At 47.6% G+C, this 18,005-nt stretch overlaps 1 protein-coding gene across 3 annotated transcripts in view; it reads left to right on the top strand.

Annotated features, from left to right (window-relative positions):
- PDS5A (PDS5 cohesin associated factor A) overlaps positions 1-18,005 on the top strand; it is a 337,552-nt gene that overhangs the window by 45,268 nt on the left and 274,279 nt on the right. For 2 of the 3 annotated variants that reach the window (XM_082258623.1, XM_082258625.1), the window contains exons 3-7: positions 3,140-3,343; positions 11,939-12,025; positions 12,466-12,563; positions 12,837-12,920; positions 14,195-14,321. In XM_082258623.1, coding sequence (XP_082114749.1) covers positions 3,140-3,343; positions 11,939-12,025; positions 12,466-12,563; positions 12,837-12,920; positions 14,195-14,321 — 600 coding nt within the window. The remainder of the gene's footprint in view (positions 1-3,139; positions 3,344-11,938; positions 12,026-12,465; positions 12,564-12,836; positions 12,921-14,194; positions 14,322-18,005) is intronic. The other variant, XM_082258624.1, reaches the window with a different exon arrangement.

The following is an 18,005-nucleotide window of genomic DNA, read 5'->3' on the forward strand; positions in this document are numbered from 1 at the left end:
CGGTGAATTTTTTTTCTTTTTCACTGCAGCTCCATTTTTTGAATTTGCCGCCGCCTTTCTGGCTACGAGAAGAGGCTTGTCCGGCCGGAAGTGAGGTATCCGGTAGGGGCGGTGCTCGTGGAGCGTCACTTCTGCTGGAAGTGCAGGGGGAGAGGGTAGAAACAAGGCAGGTGCTTATCTCTGGTGCCCGTCCGGCTCAGGGGCGCTTTGGGAATCCTGAACCGGTCTCCTGAAGCCATTAGAACACGCTGCTAACACCGCTATGGACGGAGTCTCCGCAGCAAGTGGGACAGGCAACAGCAAGGCCCAGGTAAGAGGTAATTGTGTACTTGCCCTTATTTTACTTTGGGGTCTCTCTCCTTCTCTTTTTTCCCCCCTGGTGGCTGGGGGGCCTGTCTGGGCACACGGGGGTTTATTCTGACACTTCCTGTGCACCTAGGTGACCCTGATGTTTGAAGGCTGATTCATTAGAAGGATTTTGTTTGGTGTTTTTCTTCTCATTATGGCAGGCTAAAAGTTCTGACCTAATGGTTAAAAAGAAATGCCCTTCGTGCAAAGCAAAGTTACCTGAACTTTGGAAGAAAACACTTTGTCAGGCATGCATTGACTCCCTGGTTAAAGAGGAAGTGTCTTCGGCATGCAGCGACTTAATCGCATCAGTTAGGAAGGAACCGGATGCTACCTTTCATTCTTTAACAGATCCTTCCTCGAGTCAGTCATCTGCCTCACAATCCTCTTAGGGCTCAGTCAATCCCTTTGGTGGAAGTGGAAATAGGTCCTCATACCCAAGAAAGACTTTCCCCCTCTCCATTCTAAAGAAGGTTCGGAGGAGGAAGGGGGTAGAAAATATTCCCTCAAAGTATAAACTGTCCTTAGAACAAGTAGACACAGTTTGCTAAAGGCAGTTTATATCACTTTAAGCTTGGGAGAAGAGAGATTTATCCCTGCACTATAGGATGTATACAGGTCTGGGTGAACCTAAAAGTCGCACCTTCTCGGTGCATAAAACCATCTCAGAGGCCGATTTAAAAAAGAATGGGCAGAACCAGAGAGGAAACCTTTTTTTTTTTTTTTTTTTCTAAGGCATATAAAAGGCGTTTTCCTTTTGATGAAGACCCAGAGGCACTTTAGAATAAAGTACCAAAAATCGATGCAGCTTTCTCCCAAGTTTCCTGATCGACTGATTTGGCATTTGAGGATGTGGGAATATTAAAAGATCCCATGAACAGAATAATTGATCAGCAGCTTAAAAGAGCTTGGCAATCCATCATGGGCAATCTCAAACCAGCTATGGCAGTCACTTGTGTATCCAGAAACTTGAAGTACTGGGTTAACCAGCACAAAGCCCACATCACAGATTCGCCAAAACAAGAAATCCTTCATTCTTTTTCCACTCTGTCTACAGCAAACTGTAGCAGTGTGAACCGAGCCTTATGCTGGCCATACACATATCGATTTTTGGGCGGGAATATTCATGTGAAAAATCTTTGTATGTTCGCTGAATGAAAGCATGTCGTTTGAAAATTTCACTTGCTTTTAACATTCTGTTTTAAACAAATGTAATTTCTGAACGAAAACAACATACACTGTCTGAAAATGCCTTTGACCAAGAAGTTTTCTATTCTGCTCCTTCGAATTTTCCCGTCACTGATTGAAAACGAACGTCGATTTGACCCCACGAACGAACGTTCTTAGAATGAACCTTTTATTGAAGTATGATGAGGGAGTCAGTCATACATAATACAGTTCTGTGTGAAAATCGGCAAAAACACTTTTTTTTTTTTTTTCTCTTTAAGTAGAAAATTTGACCTGAGTCTATTTACCAGATTCAACCTGTAATGGTATATACAGCATATCTCTTCTGTCTGTTATTCTCAGAGTGGATAAGAGATTTTGCTCCCTAACCATATAGCTGGTTATTTATATTTACCATTGCATATGGATATTTAAGAATATATTGCCTTTTTTTGTTTTAAAACTTTACATATTAACTAAATTATACACCACTTTTTTTAAGGTGATCTGATTAATTGAAACCATAATCAGCCAACTAATCGATTATGAAAATAATCGTTAGTTGCAGCCCTAGTAAAATAGCTTCAAATATTTGGTCTGGAGAAGTGCCGCCCTCCTCCCCAGGAACATGACCTTATTGTGCATGAGCTCCGCCCATCACGTTTTGTAAACTTGGGTGTCAGGAGCAGTCACAATATCTAATCTTACGCAGTGATCAAATGCAAGTCGTCAGCCCTGGATGTAGGCAGTCTGCATCCAGGGCCAATCAATGCATGAGTGCTTACGTGCGGGTGGCTGAGATTGGCTAGCTGCGAGAGTCGGCAGCCACTGCTTTCAATAGGGCTGCCTCTTGCAGCCAATCAACTAAACACCAGCTGGGGTTCTCACTTCTAATCAGAGGTAGGTTGCATTCACAGGTGTGACTGCACCCTGAATGTGTGTGTGTGTGTGTGTGTGTGGGGGGGGGGGGGACAAGATTGCTTTCCTAGATATTTCAGAAAATTTTTGTTGCACATTATATGCATTAACTATGCATTTTTCTGGAAGCATGGTTTGTTTGCATATAAAGTTATTTACATTTTTTAAAGGATTCTCTATTGGGAGATGCATAGACTATGCCATTGTATTTGTTGAAACATGCCAAACTGTCGGAAACCCAAAGGGAAAAAAAAAAGCAAGCTCTATGGCAGAAATGCCCCTTTCACATGGGTGATCCGATCCGCCTGTCAGTTTTTCAGACGGACCTGATCGGATGCTCCATGCAGCCCTATGGTGCAGCGAATGTCAGCATACACATCTCTGCTGACACCCGCTGCTATCTGATCCGATCTGGTCTGTGGAATCTGGACGCATGGAGACCCTATTTTCTATCCGTCTGGAGGATCGGATGAGAACGGACAGGCGGGGACAGAGGACAGCGGGGAATCTGACAGCTCCGTCACACGGAGTGTAGACTGAGCCTGTCATCCGCCTGCTCAGCGGGGATCGGCAGATCGATCCCCCGCTGAGCAGAACGGACTGTCGGGCGGTGCGCCCATGTGAAAGGGGCCTAACATTGGTTTAAAAAGGTGTTTTTTTGTTTTTTTGTTTTTTTTTATAAACGATTCTTTGTTTTTTCTCCCAGATGGTGGTTAAAACGTTTATGGATATGGACCAGGATTCAGAAGATGAGAAACAGCAATATCTCCCTTTAGCCTTGCACCTTTCATCTGAATTCTTCCTCAGGAATCCTAACAAAGATGTTCGCCTATTAGTAGCCTGCTGTTTGGCTGATATCTTCAGAATATATGCACCAGAAGCGCCATACACATCTCATGATAAATTAAAGGTACCGCCTATCTACTCGTGTACTAAAATAACTCCTGATCTGTACTCGCAAGGAGGAGATGAAATTGTATTTAACCAGTTCAGCTCTCAAAGCTATCATATGGGGGGTTTGTTCACTCCCTTGTAATGGCAATAAAATTGAATAAAAAAATAAATTACAATAAAATTCATTAGAAAAAAAAAAAAAAAAATTAAACATAACCCCAGTTTCCCTGCGCAAACAGGGTGAACACGTGTATGTAAACCATGATTACATGACACGTGTGAGGTATCGTTGCAAATGTCAGTGAGAGCAATAATTCTAGCAACATAGCTCACGTATACGACTAAACTGTTTATTTATCTTACGTCCTCCGACAGTCGCCACCCACTCATACAGTCTTCACTTATGGGGTATTGACTTCATCTCCACAGGAGTTTCTAGGCATAAGACTTGTAAAAGAACAATTAATCTACATGGTCACACCCATGGGGGCTCTCCTTCTAGTCCCAATACCCCCCTGCAATAGCCATCCCAATTCAGTTTTGTCTTCTGCCTAGCTTAGGAGTGGATAGGCTTCCCTGTGCTGAGGCTACAGTCTCAGCCTTCCTCTTTTTTTTTTTTTTTTTTCTTTTATGATTTATTTTCAAAAGATGTCTTTTTTTTCTTTACATTGCTAGCTGTTTATTTTATCAGCACTAGTTAGTGGATCTTCGGATGAAGACGGTGTTTGCGGAGCTGGGAATTGGACTGACCGTCCTGGTTCTCCAGGACAGAGGGTCAGATGGAACCCCAGCCCGCCATCGAGCGTTTCGCAGGCTATGTGTTCACCCTGGCCTCACAAATGACCCATCCCTGTCCATCAGGGATGCAGCCATGTGAGGTGGCTACCTCACTGGACACAGCATTGGTTCATCCGTGCACTAATAGTGTCCTGCGTTCTGGCTGGCGGCACTCCCCTGCCATCTGAGGGTGGGGGGGTTTCCCGCTTGATATGCGGCGCCCCACGCCATCGGGTACAGGTAAGTACATTCTATGTGGGGCCTCTGTCTGGGGTCGGCAGTCCTGTGTGTCTGTGGTGTCCCCTATGTCTGTGCGTTTTTGGGCTCCCTGATCCGGTCCCTGCGGGGGTTTTTTATTCCCTCAGCAGTACTGTGTGGGGTTTGTGGAGGTCCCTCTCCTATGGTCACCTTGGGTGCTTGGAGGTACAGACGCATATGGCGACCGCTGTGGGGTTAAACACCGCCGGTCCGCCATTTTAAGTGTGGGCAGCATGTCTGGCTTCTTTGTGGGCATTTCTACAGCATGCTATGTAGTGATTTTGGTGCCTTGCGGCGCCATCTTGCGTGTGGCATTGCGATCGTTCAGAGCACATGTCAGCGGCCATCTTGCCGAAGCCTCCCATTAGTTTCTATGGGCATCCATTTTCCCTTGGCCTGCAGCCTAGTTCAGCCTCCAGCTGTGACATTTCCTTTTTTCTCACAGAGCCAACCGAAGAAGCTGGTAACACACTGTGGGGTGTCTGTCCTGCTGTTCCTTTCTTATCCTGCTTTGTGCACTTTATCTGGTCAGTTTTGTCCCTGCGGGGGGGGGGTCTGTGTTTCACAGTCTCGATAGCGGTGTGCTGTGGGGGTCCGCAGCGCTCTTAAAGGGCCAGTTCCAAAAAACAAAAAACTTTTTAATTCTACTATGGAATCCCAGGACAGCAAATTTCCTCCAGCTTTGGTGGGGGATTCAGGGTCCTCTGAATCCTCTACCGTCACTAATTTGGCTGCTGTTGTGGCAACTTTGGTGTCAAAATGGATGTGCTGATGTCTGAACGTGCTGCTGGGAAAAGGCCTAGAATTTCCTTTTCTTCTGATTCTGAGTGTGATATGGTTGCTGTAGGTAGCGTGGCCCTTTCGGGGTCTCGCTCTTCTCAGGACCCGCAAGAGTCGGAGGGGGAGGCGGAGGTTGCAGGGGTGGATGACCCCCCCGGGTCGCCAGAGGAACGCGCAGCTATGGGTTAGTTGATCCTAGCGGTAAAGGAAACACTACATTTGAAGGATGAGCCCACTCCTCCGGGCGTTTTTGTCCTCTTTTGGTACACACAGGACCCGCAAGACAGCGCAGGTTTTTCCTTGCCCCGCAGAGTTTCATCATAAGGTGAATGAGCTATGGCGTAATTTAAAACACACCTTCGTGGTGCCTAAGAAGTTTCATCTTCTCTACCCTTTTGCGGCTACTACGATGGCGCGTTGGTGTGGGCCTCAAGTGGATCACACGGTGGCCAGATTGAACAAATCTACCCTGCTCCCTGCCGAGGACTCTCTGGTGTTTAGGGACCCTACGGATAGGAGTCTGGAATCTCTTGCCCGACACTCCTACATGGTGGCGGGTTCCATGCTCAAGCCTATTTTTGCCTCTGTGATGGTGGCTCAAGCTGTGGCGGATTGGACCAAGGTGCTCAAACGCGCCCTCGTGGCCGACTCTGCCCCTCCCACTACAGTGGAGATGGTGGATCAGTTCTATCGTGGGGTCATGTATTTGTGCGATGTGGCTCTAAATGAGGCCCCTTTGGCCATACGCTTGTCCAGTGTCGCTGTCATTAACCGTTGCTTAATCTGGTTGAAATGTTGGTCGGCTGAACAAAAATCACGGAAGGCGGTGGCTGATATCCCCTATGCGGGGTCTCGCCTTTTTGGGGAATCCCTGGATGAATTGGTTAAAGGAGTCACTGTGGGTAAGAGCACTTTACTGCTCCAGAACCCTAAGGGTAAGTTTTTCCGCGGTAAGCGGGCCCCCTCCTTTAAACCTACTCGGGTCCTTTCGTGCCTTCAAGGCACAGAACAAGGGGAAACCCTTCAAGGGCCAAGGTGGCCAGAAGAAGCCCTGGTTTGGCAAACAAAAATCCGGCCAGTCCGCCTCTGCCTGAAGGGGCGCCCTCACCCGTTTCAGGGGTGGGGGGACGTTTGCCCGGTTTTCTCCAACCTTGGCTGCTCCGAATCATGGACAGGTGGGTTCAGGAAATCATTTGGTCAGGGTACAAGATCGAATTTCTTTCACGGCCGGCGAACAGTTTCTTTCCCTCGAATCTTCATTTGACCCCAGGGCGGTTGCAGGACCAGCATCAGGCGGTGCAGGATCTCCTCACCCAAGGGGTGATTGTCCCGGTGCCTCATCGGGACAGGTTTTGGGGTTTTTATTCAAATCTGTTCACTGTGCTCAGAAAGGAGGGCAAAGTGCGTCCGACTCTGGACTTGAAAGCGCTGAACCGCGTTGTGCGCGTTTGAAAATTCCGCATGGAATCCACTCGGTGGCCTCCCTGAATCTGGGGGAGTTCCTGGCCTCTATAGACCTAAAGGATGCGTATCTGCACATCCCCATTTTCGAGGGCCATCAGAGGTATCTCCGATTCGCTATCACATAGGATCATTACCAGTTTGTGGCGTTACCTTTCGGTCTCGCTTCGGCTCCATGGGTCTTTACCAAAGTGTTGGTACCTGTTCTGGGCCTGTTGCGGTCACAGGGCATTGTGGTCTTGGGATATCTGGACGATCTCCTGTTAAGATCGAGTGCCAGTCAGAGCCTGTTACGCGATCTGTCCACTACGGTCCAGACGCTCCAGGAGTTCGGTTGGACCATCAACATTCAGATGTCAGCCTTGTCACCTTCGATTCGTCTCCCGTATCTGGGGATGGTTCTAGACTCTGCTCAATCAAAGGTGTTCTTGCCGGAGGACAAGCTCCGGACCCTACAGAACGAGGTCAGGTCCCTCAGGGACAACGAATCCTCATCACTCAGGACCTGTATGTGGCCCCTGGGGTTGATGCTGTCAGCCTTCGAGGCGATACCGTTTGCACAGTTTAACACGCAATCTCTTCAAGTGGAGATCCTGGCCAGGTGGGACAGACTGCCTCAGTCCTTGGACCTGAAAGTGTCTGAGTCGCTGGACCAGAATGGACCTCTTGTGGTGGCTTCAGTCCCCGGCGGTGTCAGACGGAAAATCTTTCCAGCCCATTCTGTGGACGGTGATAACCACGGATGCCAGCCTGTCGGGCTAGGGTGGCATTCTGGGCAACCTGTCTGCCCAGGGCACTTGGTCGGAGGAGGCATCCTCCCTCCTGAAAAACATTTTTAGAGTTAAGAGCGATCAGGCTGTGCCTGCTCCATTGGTCGGATCGTCTTCAGGGCCGCCCTGTACGGGTGCAGACGGACAATGCCACTGCGGTGGCGTACATCAACCACCAAGGGGGCACCAGGAGTGTCAGGGCGGCCCAGGAAGTGACCATCATTTTGTCTTGGGCCGAGATTCATGTCCCTGCGATCTCGCCAGTTCCACATTCCGGGTGTGGAGAATTGGCAGGCAGATTATCTGAGCTGCCAGACCCTGGACCAGGGGGAATGGTCCTTGCACCCGGAGGTATTTCAACTGCTGTGTGCGAAGTGGGGATCCCCGGATGGGGATCTGTTCGCGTCTCGGCTAAAAACCAAGGTGGAAAGGTTTGTGGCAAGAATGCGCGATCCACTGGCAGACGCCTCGGATGTGCTGGTGGTGCCTTGGCATCAGTATCATCTGATATATGCCTTTCCTCCGATTCAGTTGTTGTCCAGGTTCCTTCGCAGGTTGGCCTCGGAAACAAATCCGGTGATTCTGGTGGCGCCGGACTGGCCACGTCGGTCCTGGTACGCGGACATCGTTCACCTGGCTGTCGACCTCCGTGGCGGCTGCCAATGTGAGAAGATCTCCTGTCTCGGGGACCGATCTTCCATCCTGCTTTACAGTTGCTGGCTTTAACGGCTTGGCTGTTGAAAACCAGGTCCTGAGAGACAGGGGTCTCTCTTCAGAGGTCATTCCTACTTTGATCAAGGCTAGAAAAGCCTCGTCTGGTAAGATTTATTACCGTACATGGAAAGCTTATTTTGCCTGGTGTGAGTCCAGGGGTTTCTCTCCTCGTTCCTACTCGGTGGCGAGGGTGTTAGCTTTCCTCCAGACTGGTGTGGACCAGCGCCTTGCATTGGCCATGATTAAGGGCCAGGTATCTGCACTGGCTATTCTTTTCCAACGCCCTGTGGCATCTAATTCTTTGATTCGCACCTTCATTCAAGGTTTGCGTCACTTGGCCCCTCCTAGAAGGGAGCCCTTACCTCCATGGGACTTGAACTTGGTTCTGTCCGTGTTACAACGTTCCCCGTTTGAAAACATCAGGGAAATCTCGTTGCCTCTGCTGTCTCAAAGTTGCTTTTCTGGTGGCGATCACTTCTGCTCGCAGAGTGTCGGAGTTAGCGGCGTTGTCTTGCTGTTCCCCTTACCTGGTGGTTCATAGGGATAAGGTGGTCTTGCGATCTAATCCATCTTTTTTGCCGAAGGTGGTTTCGGAGTTCCACCTAAATGAGGACATTGTTTTGCCTTCGCTTTGTGGGAACCCTAAGCATCCAAAGGAGGTTGCCTTGCATTCCTTGGATGTTGTCCGGGCGATCAGGGTTTACCTGTCGGCTACTGAATCCTTTCGGAAATCGGATTCTCTTTGTCCTTCCTGAGGGACCTCGGAAGGGTATGGCTGCGTCCGCTGCAGCAACCATTGCCAAATGGATCAGACAGACCATTGTACAGGCCTATTCGTTGCGGCAACGGGTTCCTCCCTTACCTGTCAAGGCTCACTCTACCAGATCGGTGAGTGCATCCTGGGCCTTCCGGCATCAGGCCTTGGTGGCCCAGGTGTGCAAGGCTGCGACTTGGTCGTCGGTGCACACCTTTTCAAAATTCTACAAAATTGATATTCTGGTGTCAGTTGATGCCTCCTTTGGCCGCAAAGTTCTCTGTGTGCGGCAGTGCCATAGGGAACCCTGGTTTGTGTGGGTCCCTGGCTGTTGGTGTTGTTTATCCCCTTGGTTATTTGTTTTCCTGGGTTGTTGCTCATATTGAGCCCTTTTTTGTTACCCAGAAGCTTACCTTTCTGTGCATGTAAGGTTCCTTTCTCTGATGTGGGTACTGCGTTGCTTTTCTGGCGGTTGCGATGCCCACCCCTCATGTCTACACTGCTTTGGGACGTCCCCATATGTAAAGACTGTATGAGTGGGCGGCGACTGTCGGAGGACGTAAGAGAAAATGGAATTTTTGTAAAATCTTACCGTAAAAATTCCTTTATCTGAGTCCTCCGACAGTCGCCGCCCCCGCCCCTCTTTGGGGGTTTTTTATACACTATCACTGCTTGCGACCAAACTGATTTGGGATGGCTATTGCAGGGGGATATTGGACTAGGACAGCCCCCATGTGTGTGAGTATGTAAATGTATTGTTCTTTTACAAGTCTTATGCCTAGAAACTCCTGTGGAGATGAAGTCAATACCCCATAAGTGAAGACTATGAGTGGGCGGCGACTGTCGGAGGACTCAGAGAAAGGAATTTTACGGTAAGATTTTACAAAAATTCAGTTTTTAAAATGTCACCTGTGGATATTTTTGAGAAGCATTTGTTTGTTTTTTTCCCCTTTTATTACGGGCTCGCGATTTTAAGACTTGCCATGTTTTGTATCTAGTGATATCTTGCAATGTTCTCCTTTTGCTAGTCCTTCCCTATTTATTTTTGGAAACTGTAGGTAAGTTAGACATGATCTTGTGTGGCTTGCTGTGGTTTGCATTTTTGTTGTGAACCTGTACTTTGTCACGCTACACGACAAGCTTTGTAAGGTATCAAAAGAATATCCAATTTTAATCAGCGCAACCCCAAATATCCTCAAACAATATTAAATCAAAACAAATGAACAATATACAATAAGTTGCCAGCTAAACGCTATATAGTGATTTCAAAACACCATCTGATATACATAAATTCAAGTGAAATTAGTGCATCGCAACCAAATACTCTAATCAGTATACCTTACTCGCATCCGTATCTGAAAGTCCAATAGTCCCTGCATAGGATCCAATGCAAAACCTTAAATATTTATTGGGTGCGTAAAATGAAATAAGTGCAGTGCTCCCCAAAAAATTATCTTCTATTTCCTTTCTTCCTCCAATGATTCATGCACCTCCACACACCAGGTGAAAAACCTCACCTTAAGCACATTTAAACATTCTCATCTATGTTATCCACTCAGTACAGCCTATATGGTAACCCATCTTCACTCCTCCTCAGATCTAAGATGATCTCCCCTTCCAACTCCCAATGTCCTCGTACCTCAAATTTGAATTGCATGGAACAGAAAGGCGGGTACATAGTGCTTCCTGTTTTTTTAAATATTTATTCATATGACCTACCATAAATATCCAGTTAAAGGGCGCAAGGCATCTAGGAGGGAGGAGCCAGGCCCGGGACGTCACGCTGCCACCATTGCATAGTAGTGGTGACCTGGCTGATGTGATTTTAAAAAGCGCATTCTCATTTTAATCTTTTAAGTGGATTTTTATTGTGGGGGTCGTATGAATAATTAAAACATGTAAGCTCCATGTATCCGCCTCTGTTCTATTTCATTCAAAATTTGAGATACCAGCACATTGGGAGTTGGAGGGCAAGATCATCCTGGACATGAGGAGTGCAGAGGGGTTGCTATATGAGCTGTACCAAGTGGATAACCCAGATATGTGTTAGACTTTTGTTAAATGCCTGCTGTTGGCTTCACTGCATTACTTCATGCTTAAATCTGCTGCAAGAGCCCTGAAATTGCATCAAAGATATACACTTTGATCAACACTTTCTCAAGTATTCCCTCCTAATACCCTGTTTGATAGAACTGTGACCTGGTAATTGACTACTCTGATACCAGTAGCTGACTTGTGTTATACTGGAGGAAATACCGGTGTTCCTTACCCTGAGGTTTGGGGTTTTTGTCAGAGCTCTGGCATTGGATCAAGGTGGCAAATAGTGTAAGGAAGGTGGAACCCGATACCCTATAGTGTCTAACCTGCCTTTATGGGCAGGATATGGTTTTCCTTTGGTTGTTGGACGTAGATTAACTTTTCCTCTTAAGTTGGCCTTAGACCAGCCAAGGTGCCATCCATCTATGGCCATTTCTGTTGGAGTGGAGTTGACCTAGTGATCAACTCTTCTCCAAAGGAAATATTGGAAAATTTGTGTTTGAACAGCGCGTGCAGCTGATTTGACTGCAGCACTAATCAATGTATTCTGACAGCAGAGGTGTCCCACTGTCAGAATACAATAGCACAGTGGGGAGGATTCCTTCATGTGAGAGAATCAGTTTGTTTTTTTGTTTTTTCTACTGGCTGATTTAAAAAACAAAACATCCTCCTTTGAGCAGCCTAAATTGGTATTCCATGTCTAATAGTGTTATTGTCCCTTTTTTTTTTTTTTTTTTCTTCTTTTAACCCCTAGGTGCAGAGCGGCTGCAAATTTGTGTGCATTAGCGCCAGTAGAGTTCTGCCAAGAGTGTGCGCACTCCCGGCTCAATGACCGGCGGCTCACAAAAAGCCCCCGATCGCTTCTTTCGATTTGCAGTTTTCCGGTCATGTGACAGCCAATCACATCAGCCACATGGTCACAAGCCCCGGCCCTGCCTCCCAGGGTTCCAAACCCCTTCAAGGCATGGCTGAGAGCCAACGCCAAAGGGTTAAGAAAAAACATTTTCTTTTATATTATCAAATGCATTTCTAAAATACATTTTCCCTTTCTTTTATGCAGGACATATTCTTGTTTATAACAAGACAACTGAAAGGCCTGGAAGACACAAAAAGTCCTCAGTTCAATAGATATTTTTATCTGTTAGAGGTATTTGATTTCTTTTTTACCCTAGTGAAATCTGTAATACTTTTACAAAATACTTTGCATTTGTGTGTGTGTGTATCTTGTTATACAGTTATACAGTACAGGACAAAGGTCTCTCACCTTTGTCTCCCTATTGCTTGCTAGAAAACTGGAGTCCCACTGGAGTTGGTAGCTTTAGGTAAACCATGGTTATATGAACCATGGCACTGGAATCCTTCTTCCCAAGAAAGCTTTTGCCTGTGTCCAGTCACCTGCAGGTAGTGGCAAATAACCCATTGTCTATGACTTCCTGTCCTGTACTGTATTTCAAGACATGGCGTTTACTGGTACATAAAAATTTTTTTTTTTTTTTTTTAAAGGAGATTAAGGTATGTGTGTACATGTTACTGTTAGTGCTCAAGCTTTCATTGATTGCATATAATTTTTTTTCCTTCTCATTTTAGAATTTAGCATGGGTCAAATCCTACAACATTTGTTTTGAATTAGAGGATTGCAATGAAATATTTATTCAACTCTTTAGGACTCTGTTCTCAGTTATTAAGTAAGTTAAAAAAAAACCTTTGTGTTTCTTTGTGACTTTACTGTTTTCTTTGCTTTTCTAGAAAGTACTGCCCTCTATATTATATCTGCATACAGTTTGTATATTTATATACACCTGCAAAATGTGCTCTGAATTCAGCGTCACTTGTGGCACTGATGGAACACTCTTTAGATACTGGGTATAAGTGCTGTTAAAATATGTGCAGTTGTTCCAATTATTTCCTGCCGGTGTATCAGTTGTCTGACAGACTTTACTTTCAATCATTTTTATTAGCAGTTTGGCAATCAGACCAAGAGAAATCACATTTATCGTCACAACAGCCAGAACCCTGGCACAGGCTGACAAAAACAGAGAATGGTAAACACATCCAAAATTTCTAAAACAAATAAGGTGAAATTTAATGGACCCATAGCATTGATCTCCCAAACAAGGGAGGGTAGGAAACTCGTAATGCATTTCCAAATGACTTGTTGAGCATTTAACAGAAATCAAAGCAACCTTCTCACTGTGCTGGAACAAAGAGTGGCAGGAGCTCTACCTGTGGCATGTCACGGGGGAGAGGTCCAATAAACAATAGATCTCAGGAAAGACAGAAAAAGAAATAAGAAAAGCAAAGAGAAAATTGAAAGTGGGGAGAAAGACCAAGAGAAACCCAGAGAGTAAGAGAAGGATTCAACTCCCCTGGGACGGACCTGATATGACCAAGTCCTCTAGAGCAGTGTTTCTCAACTCCGGTCCTCAGGGCACACTAACAGGCCAGATTTTAAGTATTACCTTGGGGAGATGCAGACTTGAATACTGAAATCACTGAGCAGCAAATGATATCACCTGTGATGTATTTCAGTTATCTTGCAAACCTGGCCTGTTGGTATGCCCTGAGGACCGGAGTTGAGAAACACTGCTCTAGAGCCCAACTTGTACATAGACAGCCCAAGGGCTCCAGATGGCTTCAATTCATTTTACAGTATCCCTATCAAATTGCTCATTGAGCATGATTCAGGATACCTTTCGTCTGTATAGCGACATGCATACAGAGGTCCTCTTCCATGAACGGGCTATAGTAAGCTTAGCTGCCAAGAGCATAAAAAATATCAATCGTTGCTTAGAGCGAGGTAGGTGTTCAATGGGTTAATTTAACAAGGCAAAACGTGGTTGCGTCTGACTTTACATTAAATCAGACCCGTGGAAGTAGAAAAAAAAAAACTAAAAATTGTTCTTAGTAAATAGGTGACAGAGTAAGTAAGCAATTGGAGCAGTTTGCTTTTTTGCGAATGCATTCCAGTGCCATATTGTTTGGAGCTCCTAATTCTGCAATACAGGCCTAGGCTTTGTCATTTTGGGTGGTGGGTTGGCAGTGCTGCCTATGGTATGGTAAAAAGCAACTTTGAGAAAGCTACTATTTACATTTCTAAGTTAGAGGGGTTGCAGTAATTGCTGGACTGTATAGCATTATCAGGCTATAGCTACCTGCTGCTAATATTTGTAGCTGTTTTTGAACAGGTTCTTTTGATATGCACAGGTCTTTTGTCTTAGATATTTTTTAAGTTGATTACTGGTTGTTGGGCTGCATGCTGTGTACCACTTCATGTTGTTCCACATAAATTCTTCATTCAGTGTTTTTGATTCTACAGTAACAGCCACAACCAGAAAGTTCAAATGCACATGTTGGATTTAATGAGCTCAATAACCATGGAGGGAGATGGCGTTACACAAGAATTGCTGGATTCTATTCTCATTAATCTCATCCCTGCTCATAAGGTCAGCATTTTTCATATATGTTCCGGATTCTAATGGAGCAGCTCAGCTTGTGACGTCACCTTATTTAATCCACGCTAACTTTAGATTATATTCAAATGGCATGAAGGGCGTCTCCTTTTTTGTATTTCTGTTTTTTGAGGCTGCTTGATGTTTTTACTTTTTTGCAATGCAAAAACATGTTTAGAAAGAGAATCAATGAACCTTACATGCCCTACTGCGTTAGAGTTCATTGGTCTCTTTGAAAATAGGTCCTTTAAAAGAAATTGAATGGCTTACTATTTCTGGTAATGGTTAGAATTCTAATACAGTATTGAATTTTATTTGATCTGTGAGTGTCATAGGGAGGGGAACCCTTTCAAAGGCTGCTATAGCACTAAAGGACAAAATCCTGTTGCACATCCAAGGACACAGGTTATCTTCATATACATTACGATAGTTATGCTGCCACCTTCAGGACAGTAGCAAAAAAAAAAATGGGTATAACCCCTCCCAGCTAGGCAGAATTTCAGTTTCTCTTACGTCCTCCGACAGTCGCCGCCTCTTCATATTCGTCACATATAGGGGTATTAGACTTTGCTCCGAAGGAGTAGCTAGGCAACAGAATATGTTAACAATAAAGCTTTAACATATCCCACCCTCAAGGGGTGGTCCCCTCAGTCAATACCCTCCTACTTCCTGCAACCATATCTCAGTTTTAATGTCTAGCTTGTCAGGAGTGGCTGGCTCTCTCTGTGCTGGGACTTTGTCCCAGACTCTTTCTTCTTTTTAATATTTTGTTTGAGTTTTCTCTCTACCTTTACTTAGCTGTTATTTTTGTCAGCATTAGTTAGTTCTTCGGACGAAGAGGATCATGCGGACTGGGTCTCGGGCTGATCCCCCTGGTCGCAGGTCGTGGGTCAGTGGCTTCCCAGTCTGCCATCGAGCGTTCAGCCAGGTAACGCTCCTGGCACAGTGAACGACCCATCCCTGTTCGGTGCAGGGATGATTGGTGAGGTGGCTACCTCACCGGACGCTGTGCGGTTTCTTAACCTCCATTATGTGCGTCTTGAATTGCGACTCTCCCTGCCTCATGTGCAGCGGCTTGTTCGCCTGTGCGGGTTCCCCACGCCATGTGAGGTAAGTGTATTTCTGTGGGGACCTGTCTGTCTGGGGGGGTCTCAGTCTGGGACTGTGTAACCTGCTTAGGCGCGTCCTAGTGGCCGATTCGGCCTCGGCGGCGACCCTGGATATGGTGGATCAGATCCACCAGGGTGTCCATGTATCTGTGTGATGCGGACCTGGACCTGATTCCGTTGGCTGCACGTGTGCACAGCGTGGCGGTGTTGTCTCGCCACCTGGTTTGGTTGAAATGTTGGTCGGTGGACCAATCTTCACGTAAGACCTTAGCCAATCTACCTTATGATGGGTCTCGCCTTTTTGGGGAGTCCCTGGATGTGTTGTTTAAGGGGATCACCGGGGGTAAGAGCACTCTCTTGCCCCATTTCCCCAAGGCTAAGGGGGCTTCTGGGAAGAAGCATGCTAATTTTCGGCCCCCTCAGGGGTCCTTTCGTGCCTTTCGGCCGCACTACAAGGGCAAACCGTTCAAAGGCCAAGGCTCTCAGAAGAAGCCCTGGTCTGGGAAACGGAAGTCCGGCCAATCCGGACCTGCTGCCCATAACAGTTCGGCCTGAAGGGGCGCCCTCACCCAGTTTTGGGGTGGGGGGACGCTTGCTCGGTTTTCTTCAGCCCTGGTTGGCCCGTGTGCGGGACAGATGGGTTCTGGAAATCGTTCGATCTGGTTACAAGATCGAGTTTCTCTCTCGGCCGGAGAGCAGATTTTTTCCCTCAAATCTTCAACTGTCTCCAGAGCGCCTGCGGGATCTGCACCTGGCGGTGCGGGACCTGAGGGCTCAGGGAGTGGTGGTTCCGGTGCCTCATCGGGACAGATTTCGGGGGTTTTATTCCAATCTGTTCACCGTGCCCAGGAAGGAGGGCAAGGTTCGTCCGATTCTGGACTTGAAGGCTCTGAACCGCTCTGTGCGGGTTCGCAAGTTCCGCATGGAATCCCTGCGCTCGGTGGTGGCTGCCCTGGTTCCGGGGGAATTCATGGCCTCCATCGATTTGAAGGATGCGTACCTTCACATCCCCATATTCGAGGGTCATCGGAGATACCTTCGATTTGCCATTGCGGAGGATCACTACCAGTTCGTGGCGTTGCCCTTTGGTCTCGCCTCGGCTCCGCGGGTCTTCACCAAGGTGCTTGCACCGGTTCTGGCATTATTGAGGGCCCAGGGCATTTCTGTCCTGGGGTATCTGGACGACATTCTGGTTCGGTCTGCGACCAGACAGGGTCTGGAGAAGGACCTGTCTGTCACAATGCAAACTCTGCAGGAGTTTGGTTGGACGATAAATGTTCCAAAGTCGACACTGAGTCCGTCGGTTCGTCTCCCCTATCTGGGAATGATACTGGACTCGGTGCAGGCGAAGGTCTTCCTGCCGGAAGACAAACTCAGGACTCTTCAGGAGGAAGTCAGGTCCCTCAGGGACGTTCCACACTCGTCTCTGCGGACGTGTATGAGATGTCTGGGATTGATGGTCTCGGCCTTCGAGGCGATCCCTTTCGCGCAGTTTCACACGCGGGGTCTCCAAGCGGAGGTCCTGTCCAAGTGGGACGGGCGACCTCAATCTCTGGATCTTCAGATCTCATTGAGTCATCGCACCAGGGAAAACCTTCTGTGGTGGCTCCAGTCCCCGTTGGTGTCCGGGGGCAAGTCGTTTCGTCCGATCTCGTGGACGATAATCACCACGGATGCCAGCCTGTCGGGCTGTGGTTCTGGGCGTTCTGTCCGCCCAGGGGACCTGGTCGGAGGGGGAGTCTTCCCTCCCGATCAACATTCTGGAATTGCGTGCGATAAGGCTCTGTCTTCATCGCTGGACGGACCGGCTGCAGGGCTGCCCGGTTCGGGTGCAGACGGACAATGCCACGGCGGTGGCCTACATCAACCACCAAGGGGGCACCAGGAGTGCCCGAGCGGCTCGAGAAGTGGCCGACATTCTGTCTTGGGCCGAGACTCATGTCCCGGCGATAACGGCGGTTCACATTCCGGGAGTGGAGAACTGGCAGGCGGACTATCTGAGTCGCCAGACCCTGGATCAGGGGGAATGGTCTCTCCACCCGGCTGTCTTCCAGATGTTGTGCGCGAAGTGGGGTCTTCCAGATGTGGACCTGTTCGCGTCTCGCCTCAACTACAAGGTGAAGAGGTTCGTGGCAAGGACGCGCGACCCTCGGGCAGACGCGTCGGACGCGTTAGTGGCCCCGTGGCATCAGTACATGCTGATGTACGCATTTCCACCGATTCAGTTGCTGTCCAGGTTCCTTCGCAGGTTACACTCGGAACGCAGCACGGTGATTCTTGTGGCACCGGACTGGCCTCGCCGGTCCTGGTACGCAGACCTCGTGAATCTGGCGGTCGACGCCCCTTGGCGTCTGCCTCTTCGAGACGATCTACTGTCTCAAGGACCGATTTACCATCCTGCTTTACAGTCGCTGGCTTTGACGGCCTGGCTGTTGAGACCGAGGTCCTGAAGGAGAAGGGTCTCTCTCCAGAGGTCGTTCATACTTTGATCAACGCGAGGAAGTCTTCCTCGGGGAAGGTTTATTACCGTACTTGGAAGGCCTATTTTGCCTGGTGTGAGTCCAGGGGG

Source organism: Pelophylax lessonae, assembly GCF_965119305.1.
Source record: "Pelophylax lessonae genome assembly, chromosome: 1".
NCBI lineage: Eukaryota > Metazoa > Chordata > Amphibia > Anura > Ranidae > Pelophylax > Pelophylax lessonae.